Source organism: Corylus avellana, chromosome 1 (genome assembly GCF_965113065.1).
Source record: "Corylus avellana chromosome 1, dhCorAvel1.hap1.2, whole genome shotgun sequence".
Taxonomy (NCBI): domain Eukaryota; kingdom Viridiplantae; phylum Streptophyta; class Magnoliopsida; order Fagales; family Betulaceae; genus Corylus; species Corylus avellana.
The window spans coordinates 15141709-15151232 of record NC_142490.1 but is presented as its reverse complement, the minus strand read 5'-3'; the positions used below and the strand labels follow the sequence as shown (position 1 = coordinate 15151232).

Genomic DNA, 9524 nt, shown 5'->3' with positions numbered 1-9524 from the left:
CAACGAGTGATGTCAAAATTTAAACGTCATGTCGTCTTATTGAAGTGAAAAATAGGGCAAAAATGGATAAAAATTGCGGTGAGCGTGGATCGAACACGCGACCTTCAGATCTTCAGTCTGACGCTCTCCCAACTGAGCTATCCCCGCTTGGTTGATAAAGTTGCTAACTTAATTTTGAAATCGATGTTTCACTCTCCCCAACCGCTTCCACATTATTTTGTGTGTTCCCGTTTTGTTCCTCATCTCTCGGTTGCTCTGTTTTTTTTTATCTCTGTGAGACAGAGGCACACGGAAACGGAGATGGGGACGAGCATGTCTTTCAAGGAAGAGTTCCTTTTCGGTCTGTTTCCAATTCTTTATTGGGTTCTCTTCTAAATCTTCTATCTCCTGGTTTTGTGTGTGTATTCATTCTGTCTGAAAAGATTCTTTCTTTCTTTCTTTGGAATCCACTTGCAGAGCAGAGATACGAGGAATCACGTGACATCCTCGCCAAGTACCCCGACCGAGTTCCCGTATGTATAGGGCCCAACATATAGAATGTTTTTTCTTTTGTTTTTTTCCAGCTTCTTAAGGGGTGGATATTTATGGATTACTCGTTGCAGGTAATTGTGGAAAGGAATTCAAAAAGTGATCTTCCTGAGATGGAAAAGAAAAAGTAAGTCAAGTTGATGAGTTTCTTGCATTGAACAATGAGTTTATTTGAATGCACTCTTCATAATAAATCTCCTTGTCAAAATATTTGCCTATCTAAAGTCCTTATCTGGCTCTTGCTTTGTTGTGAAAGAAAAAAAGGACCTTTCTTTCTCATTCTGCTATCTGGGTATCTCAAATCCTTTGCCCTGTTTCCATGACTGGGTTTTATTGATTCTCAACTTTCAGTATTCTACAATGTTAAATCACCATTTATCCCAAAAAATTATTTTCTGTATTTAGTTTAGCATCTTTGTGAAAGATATTTATTTTCTCTTTGGTGATAGATACCTTGTTCCTCGAGAGATGTCTGTGGGGCAGTTCATTCACATTTTGAGCAGCAGACTTCATCTGGACCCTGGAAAAGCTCTCTTTGTATTTGTGAAGAATACCTTACCTCAAACCGGTATATTTGCCATTGAATCCTGTCTTGCTTGTCTTGAGTTGATTTTATTGCAAGAAGTCTTTTCTGTGTTTATGTTCTGATTTGCTCTCTTATAACTTTGATCTGCAGGTACTATGATGGACTCTGTTTATGGATCTTTCAAGGATGAGGATGGATTTCTATACATGTGTTACAGCACAGAGAAAACCTTCGGTTATGCTACAAACCATATATGTTTGGGGATATAGCTCTACAGCCTCTACATCATCATCTATCTTCTAAATTTTATTAGCATGTAATGTAAGAATGAAAAAAGTTAAATTCTATGCACACTAAACTTTTTGACGCTTAGGAGCTGCCATTGTCTTTTCATGTGTTTTCCTGGGAAACTTCTAGTCAGTCATCTTTAAAAAAGAATCATTTTTTATTTCTAGTTGTATTGCTTCATTTGCATAACCCTAGCATTTTAGAGTGCGTTTGGTTCCATTAAGAAAAATGAATTAACTTTTATTAAGAATGGAAGAGGTACATTTCACACAAGCAAGGTTGTATTCTTATAGAAATCCATGGGATCTCCAAACTAGTTACCATAGATTTAGTATAGTTTTGCTGCTGCTGTACAGCAAATTAGTTACTGTGCTTGCTTTTTAACTTTCTGGCTTGCTGTGTTTGAAGGCAACACCAAAATAATTTACTAAGTAGGCTTAAATACCTTGCCTTGTTATCAAATAGCTACCTTGGTTTGCAAAAATATTACATATAGTACATGTGGACATCTTATAAATGTAGTTGTTGTTTCTATCCATGTTTTGTTCAAGAACTTAAAACGGTGTGTCACGTTAAGTCCTCTCAGCATTATTTTAACTTCTAAAAAATTATAAATAAAAAGTAAAAAAAAAATGGTGGTGGGGAGATCCAGCCTCCACCCACCGGCAGGGGATCTCCCCCTTGGGTGTGGAAGTCTCTCCACCCACCTACAGGGATGGGATGCCTCCCTGTGTGGTGGGTGGCAGGGTGCATCCCCTCCCCACCTTTCTTTTTGAACTTATTTTTTATTTTTTTATTTTAAAATAATATTAATGTAACACAAGGGACAACCGGATAAGTAATTGTCACCAATAAGTTTGACATGACGAACTGTTGAGTTTTTAGACGAAAAATGGATAAAAGTATTAATTGTGTTTATAAGATGTTCACATGTACCATCTTGTGATATTTTTGAAAGTCGATGCGGCTATTTGATAAAGAGGCAAAGCACAACTGCCAAAAAAAAATAAACCGTTGTGCCATAATAAATATGATTTAAGCCTTCTTATGTGCGAAAAGTATGTTATTGAGAAAGAAGTGTGTTTCTCAGTAAGCAATTTGACCGGCCATAGTGATCTCATTTAGACAGTTGAGTAGTAATATGACACAAGCAACGTGTGTTTTCAATAGTGATCTCATTTATAACTAAGCGAATTTTGTCATTGCCAAAATCTGGCTTTGGAAATGTAGGAAAAGACTCCACCGGAGCTCCTCTCGTCTCGGCCTTTGTTCGCTCTATCACAACACTGTGGTGTGGTATTGTGCTGACAAGGTATACCCAGGAAAGAAGTTTAGTAAATACGCACTTTTCGGTGACCTGTTTAAGCTAATTGTGAAAAGTTCGGGGAACTTCCATTGACGCCCGCCGGATACATGACAAAGAACCTCTGGCCAAAAATTAAAATTCAACAACATAGATTGATGAAAAAATGCAATCCAATTTTCCATGCCGTTAGTTTGAAACTAATTGCACTTATTCCAGTCAAGAGCTTTATGCTCGTGATCTTTCAGATTTCCATTAAAAAAATTGCACTTATTCCAGTCGAGAGCAAGGATCGCAATTGCATTCATTTTATTATAATCTTAGAAATTAAATAGAAGTTGACTATACATCAAAATATGTTCAAGTTAAAAGACAGGAATGTCGAGGCATATTGTAGACTTCAACCTTTGCAGTATATATATTCAAAAAAGTGTCGTATATGAACATTTGTGGTAATCAAGATCAAAAATCAAAACTCCCCCTTTCAGGCAACATTCTTGTCTTTCAAAAATACCATGCCACAAAATCATATAGCCTTAAATGGCTAAACTAGACAATCCAACTCAACTTGAAAAACACATGACAATCAAGGCAAGAAATAGAATCCTTTTCTTTTGTTTGCCAGATCAATTGTAATTCTGATACTTGTGATTCTTGTACTTCACAGAAACTACTACTGGAATTCAGAGTTTTTAGGCTCTCCTGGAAAAACTGCTTAGGAGAAGAGTTTATGGCCTCCACCACTTCGCCAAACACCTCGCATAGGCAACCCTCCATTGGGGTTCTGGTTACCATCGAACCTCTCATCAGTTGCTTCCGGATCTGAATCATGATTTGTATTTTTGGAATCTAAAAGTGATGCCACGGATCCATCACCCAATCGAGCTCTGAGGAACTTTGGAGTCTTCTTTCGTTGCTTACTCCCTCCACCACCATCCCCTATATTTTGATCAGATACACTACCAGCTGATAGGGAATCGTTCTGACCCCTCGGCTTAATTAAGGGCTGACTACCAGTATTATTTAGCTCCACACGCTGCTGCTCATCCATCAATATGCTCGATTGGCCTTTGGAAGCACGGTACCCTTCCCTAGATAACAACTCCTGTTCTTCAGAGGGCTTGTAGCTCGACTGCAGTTGTTGTACGGTGCTTAAAAAGTTATTTGCTAATCTATCCTTTGAATTACTGTCTTCAGCAGCTACAGACTTCCCTTTACCTTTTCTAGGGCCTTTGCTGTCTTTCAGGCGGGCATTGCCAGTGCCCCAACCATTAGCTTGTGAAACATTGCTCCTCAAACTAGCATTATAGGTCTCAACAAGATCTTTCTGTTTCCGCGGATCAGGACAGAGCCGAGCCATCTCAAGAATGAGATGTGACAAGCCAAATCGCCGCACATAATCCAGATATCTTCCAGTGTCAATTAAACCCTGGCGAAATTGTCCAGATATGTCTTTAAAAGCAGTGAATTTGTCTTCGTCAAATTCAAGACCAGCACGGATCCTTTCCACCAAAGACCTGTTTGCAGTCTGAACATCTTCCACATTTAACAGAGCCTGGCTACTTGAGGGCATTTTGTGCATTTGTGCTGCAGAAACTGGAGGGAAATCAGAAATTGAAGGTTCCACTGACCCACTCTCCACAAGATCTGGGGCTGATGCAGAGTGGCTGATCCGACCAGTGTTGCCCAAGTCCCTTGAAGAGCCAACAGATAGAAGTGCATGAGTTGGCCGAGCCTGAGCCATACTCGCAAAACTAGATGCTGCTGGTCCCTTACCAGTGGCCATTTTAGGTTGCCCAGAACTACGTGACATTACAGGTGCTGAATTTGTTGTAGGTCTAGATTGGTTTGAAGCACTTGACGGCAGCAGTGGTCCCCGACTTGCTGCTGGCCAAGCCTGAGCTGAATTAACAACAGTCACATTTCTTTGGCGGCGGAGATGTGCTGCCATAGAGTTGGCGGGAAAACCTTCTGAGTCTTGTTTTGGTTTTCGTTGATTCTTTTTGGGTGCCATGGGGAGGGGTGGAAAGGAAGACTCTTCCAAAGGAGCATTGCTTGCCCTTCCCAAGGCTTGACGGTACCTCGAAGATGATTCAGAATCTGTTGCAGCTAATGATTCAAATGGCTGAATGATTGGATCAATATCACTTGCATCCCCAGGATCAGGAGTAAATTGCAGACTGGATGATGAAGATGGATCATGAAATGTACGATCTGCATTCGCTGTCTCCAAACTTGCTTCAATGGCCATAGCAAGTTGATTTTCAGAAGAATCAAGTTGAAATGTCCGTCCTCTTCCACGACGACGATCTTGTTCATTATTTCGTCGATATCGAAAGCTAGTTGGTATCTGTGAGGGAAAAAAAAAATCAACAAAGAAAATAGCCCGAGAAATAGAACTGTTAAAAAAATATTAGTTTAAACAAAAAGCAGCAACACATGATTTCATGATCCAAGATCGGAAAGAAGAAATTAGATAAAATGAAGGCAGGCTAACAAGATTTTACATGCCTGCAGAGCAGCATTACGCTGCGAACGTGACATTCGTCCTCCATGTTCAAGAGCATTGTGTCTCTGGAACACAAACAAAAAAAAAAAGAAGCAAACAGTCAATACATGGCATAACTCCAGAATACTACAATTAATAACCTACAGTAATACAGTTAAACCATGAGTCATGAAAATTCAAAATAAAGAACAGGAACACATGCACACTACATTCATATGCTATATACTATCACCTTCAAGTCTGCTTCAGATAGAAATACGATAAACTTTTTGGCAAGGCAGGCCTCATCTTCACACAAGAAATGCTCTTGACGGAAGTGGATCTGAAACAGAAAACAGAGAGTTGTTTGACAAATACTCTCAGCTAAAAAAAGATGAAATGTGGACTTCAAAAAGTTATTGTAGATCTTTGTAATTTTGTTACTAAAAGAAGGGAAAGAAAGTACAAGTATCTTGCCTCTAGGTCATCATAATTCTTATAATACTCATAGTGTCCTGGATGCCGCCTGTGTTCAGCAGAGTGAAAAATCATGAACACTACTAGTCTTTATTGCAATCAAAGCAGAGGGTTGTGCTTCTATATAGCAGATTGCTTCTTTACCTTTGGCATATATGACAGGTGTAATGTTCAGTAGACATATGTGAGTACAGTTCATTCTCCCCATAGAATGGAGTTTTGCAAAATTCACACATAGGATGCCCTGCAAAACCACCTCTTTCACTCTCACTTCCATCCACCTCGGTGTCCCCTGTGCTTATATGCTGATTCAATTGTGCCCTAGTATATAGCTTTTGTTCACAAATAAATACCTGCATCACACAAACAAAGCTAGTGAGGTCCTCATGCAAATCATAAAAGAAGAGAACTTTTGTCACCAAGAATCATACAAGAAGTCAGGCATATGCATTTCACCTTCCTTCCCTCCAAACAAAGACTGCACATAACCAACTTATGTTGATGGAATAAATGACCCTTCAACTGTTCAATGTTCCTAATATTTGCTCGACGCTTTGAGCCATCCTGTGGTTGCCCCTCCATTTTATCACATACACTGCATGAAAGCTTGCACATTGCCTTGATCATCTTGTAGTGGTCCATGTCATCAAAAAATGCTTGTGTATCCTCATGGTACCAGTATGATCCCACTTTACCCTCCCTTACTTTCGATGGCAAGACTGAAAAGTCATTAATCATTCTTGTATAATCTCCTAAGGCCTGCAACAATGCAGAAGCATATGGATTTAAAATTAATCGATCAACGGTATAAACAGGGGAATAATAATAATCAAAAGGGGCAAAGAGTACCAATTCAAGCTCAGTCTAGATGTCTAGAAATATTTTAACACTTCCAATAATTATTAAACATCAATGTAAAATCATAAATACTAATGAAAACCTCCCAACCCCCATAATACTTTCAATAGTGCAATCTTTAGAACTTCGCCGATTAGCACATATCTAAACATGCATAAAGCTTTCAGAATCCCAAAACTATGACCCTTTAATGATTAACTATAGAAAGCAAGACCAATGAACTTCAGGAAGCCTCTTGCATCATGAAATGAACCGAACTCATAAGAAACCAAACTGAACACATTGCACAGAAGTGCAGAAAAAAGTACGAAAGCTATGCTTAAAAAGGCTGCAAACTTTTTCATTGAGCAATAACTTCATAACTGAGTCACTATAGTTAACACACAACGCATGCGCAATGCAACTAACCATCCTAACCATCCTGCCTTGGCAGTAACACACACACACACACACACACACATATATATATATATGCCTGGTTGTATATTTGACAAGCAAATAAGAAGAAAATTGTCCCAGAAAGCTGAAGAGTTCAATTCCAAACAATTGAATCAAAACAGCTAATTGACGGCAACGAAAAAGACAGCGAACTAGATTCTACACATTATTTTCCATCTAGCCGCAGCACACACCCAAATTCTAATTCAGCCACATACCTAAGGGATACTAACCTATATCAAAATTGAAGCACAAACCAATTGAAAAAAAAAAAAAAAAAAAAAAAAACGTTAAATACCCTCAATCGAAACCAAAATCAGCACCTAGCATAAGAAAATCGAAAAATGGCAGAAATTATGAGATTAGAATATAAAGGAAGAGCGGAAGTTGAAACCTTGGTGACGAAAACGACGTCGGACTGGGTCTTGCAGATGCAGCAACTGCGATCTTCGCAGATGAAGCGGAGGCGAGCGACGCAGGTGGAGCAGACCTCCCGGTGGCCGCAGGGGCCGTAGGCCACCCATTCAAGAGACTCGGCACACACAGCACAGCTATCGTCCATGGCTTCCTGTGTATTTCTCTGTCTCTGTTTGTTGATTGAGACTGAGAACGAGAAAGAAAACCCTAAGAGAAGGGAGAAAGGGAGAAAGCGGAGATGAAGAGGAAGATCTATCGACGGTTCTGAAAAGGCGAAGAGGGGATGCCAATAAATTGTTGTTAATATAGTACGCTTAAGGTAAAGGAAAAAAGGCCAAAATTTTTTTTTGACTTTTCTTAATTTACGATATATTTATAGGTTCCGCCAAGGGATTTGATTGGCAGAGATAGGTCCAAACAAGTTTGAGGATTGTGCATTGATTTTGATGATGCTCTAAAGGGTTTTTGAATAGAGGATTACCAAAACCACTTTGGTGATGCAATTTAGGGTTGGTTTGGGAGCGTGTTTTTTAAAAATTAATTTGTGTTTTTAAATTAAATTGCAATTTTTTAGGGTTTGGGATTGTGAAAATTTAAAATCGTGGAAAAATTCGCGATTTCTATAGATGATACTTATTTGAAAATGTGCGAATTTAAACCAAAATCACGATTTCCCTTAAAACAATGTTTGGCGCAATATTTACTTATTTGGCCATGAAACCGTAATTATATGCTAATGTTATCCAAACACTTAATTGATAAAAAAAAATGTACTTATTAACATGTTTTACCAAACGCCTATGCGATTTTAAAGACTCAATTTTTAAAATCACATTTATTGAAATCACACTCCCAAACGAGCCATTAGTAAAAGTGACTAAAATTCTCCATTTTCAGTCTCACGGCCCTTCACCATTTTAACTCAGAATAAATTGTGAGTGAATAGTACTCGCTATCTTTAAAAAATAATTTAGTGAGTACTATTCACTCACCAAATGAATAAAAAATAATATAAATTTTCTCTCTCCTTCCATATTCGTTGAAAAAGTAAAAAACAAATAAAAAATAATATAAATTTTCTCTCTCCTTCCATATTCGTTGAAAAAGTAAAAAACAAATATAAAGAAGTATTTGAAAAAGAATATTTAAATGAAATAGTGAAAGTTTATAGTTAAAATAGAGAGACTACTAAGAATGCTTTAAAAAAGTTGGTAGTTAAAATAAAGTAAAGTGTACTTTTAATTATTTTGGTGAGTAAAATTTGTTAAGGCTGCTAGAAATGCATATATGATTTGAGAAAAAGAATATACTAAAGAAAGATCTACAAGGCTCTCTTTTCCTTTTCCTTTCCTTTTCCTTTCTTTCTACAAGGCTCTCTTTTCCTTCCTTTCCTTTTCCTTTTCCTTTTCCTTTCTTTCTTTCTTTCTTTCTTTTTTTTTTTTTTGTCTGATATTAGCTGAGAAATTTTAGGGGTATCAAGTCTTTAATCGATGCCAAGATAATATAGAGTTTATTCATTGATACTTGTAGCATTTTTCTTTATTAATTATTTTGATCATTTTCAATGAATAAGTTTCACATTATCTTAATACTCATCTCTTCGTAAAAGATTTGATAGCCCTAATATTTGTCATATTAGCCACCCCTCTTCACTAACATTAGAGACTTTGTAGTGGTTTGACCCACCTCTAGTCATTGGGGTGATTTAGCCACCTTCAATTGTTGGAGGGGTGACCGAACCACCCCAAAGCCTTGGGGTGGTTTGCCTACCCCCAATTTGGCGAAAGGAGGTGACATATGAGACGTGTTCCACAATAATTAGTATTAGTCTGGCATATTAGTAGATTCTCTTACCATCGATGTTTGAAATCCTAAAAAAGTTCAAAAGTTTGTGTTGTCCAACCCACTGGGCCGCATCCTTCAGTTGCCCAGTGGGTATTTAATATGTATGACCCAGCTCCGATTGAACGAAGGAGAGAGAGAGAGAGAGAGAGGTAAGAGAGTAGTAGTGACAGAAGAAAGGAAATGAGAAGCTCAAAGAAAAGCTTAATTAGAGGTATAATTAATTTCTTTTTACTCCCATTTCAATTTCCTTGGATTTGTGAATGAAGTGATTGTGTTGATTGAATGGAAGTATTGTGGTGGTTGTTGCGTTGTTGAAATATGGTAAGAGAAAAGTATAGAAAAATAGCTAGGGTTTT

At 37.9% G+C, this 9524-nt stretch overlaps 2 protein-coding genes and 1 non-coding gene across 3 annotated transcripts; 1 reads left to right on the top strand and 2 right to left on the bottom strand.

Moving 5' to 3' along the window:
• Nucleotides 1–74: 74 nt before the first annotated feature.
• Nucleotides 75–147, bottom strand: TRNAF-GAA (transfer RNA phenylalanine (anticodon GAA)). Its single transcript has one exon. It is a non-coding gene; the product is annotated as a tRNA-Phe (tRNA).
• A 113-nt stretch (nucleotides 148–260) lies between these two features.
• On the top strand, nucleotides 261–1486 carry LOC132172421 (autophagy-related protein 8i). The gene is made up of 5 exons (XM_059583920.2): nucleotides 261–340; nucleotides 457–512; nucleotides 603–655; nucleotides 978–1096; nucleotides 1205–1486. The coding sequence occupies exons 1-5, from the start codon at nucleotides 301–303 to the stop codon at nucleotides 1321–1323; spliced, it is 387 nt and encodes a 128-aa protein (XP_059439903.2). The 5' UTR covers nucleotides 261–300; the 3' UTR covers nucleotides 1324–1486.
• A 1550-nt stretch (nucleotides 1487–3036) lies between these two features.
• Nucleotides 3037–7589, bottom strand: LOC132172420 (uncharacterized). Its single transcript, XM_059583919.2, has 7 exons — nucleotides 7301–7589; nucleotides 6067–6369; nucleotides 5755–5963; nucleotides 5611–5659; nucleotides 5387–5476; nucleotides 5157–5219; nucleotides 3037–4995 (listed from the first exon to the last, which is right to left on the bottom strand). The coding sequence occupies exons 1-7, from the start codon at nucleotides 7466–7468 to the stop codon at nucleotides 3361–3363; spliced, it is 2517 nt and encodes an 838-aa protein (XP_059439902.2). The 5' UTR covers nucleotides 7469–7589; the 3' UTR covers nucleotides 3037–3360.
• Between the last annotated feature and the right edge of the window lie 1935 nt (nucleotides 7590–9524).

Bases quoted from the DNA above. Each gene is read 5' to 3' on its own strand.
- LOC132172420 (XM_059583919.2), bottom strand. From the start codon at position 7,468: ATGGACGATAGCTGTGCTGTGTGTGCCGAGTCTCTTGAATGGGTGGCC. The intron at 5,477-5,610 runs GCAAGATACTTG...TTTCTGTTTCAG, and splicing joins AGAATTATGATGACCTAGAG to ATCCACTTCCGTCAAGAGCA. The intron at 4,996-5,156 runs GCATGTAAAATC...TTTCCCTCACAG, and splicing joins AGCGTAATGCTGCTCTGCAG to ATACCAACTAGCTTTCGATA.
- LOC132172421 (XM_059583920.2), top strand. From the start codon at position 301: ATGGGGACGAGCATGTCTTTCAAGGAAGAGTTCCTTTTCG. The intron at 513-602 runs GTATGTATAGGG...TACTCGTTGCAG, and splicing joins AGTACCCCGACCGAGTTCCC to GTAATTGTGGAAAGGAATTC. The intron at 656-977 runs GTAAGTCAAGTT...CTTTGGTGATAG, and splicing joins CCTGAGATGGAAAAGAAAAA to ATACCTTGTTCCTCGAGAGA.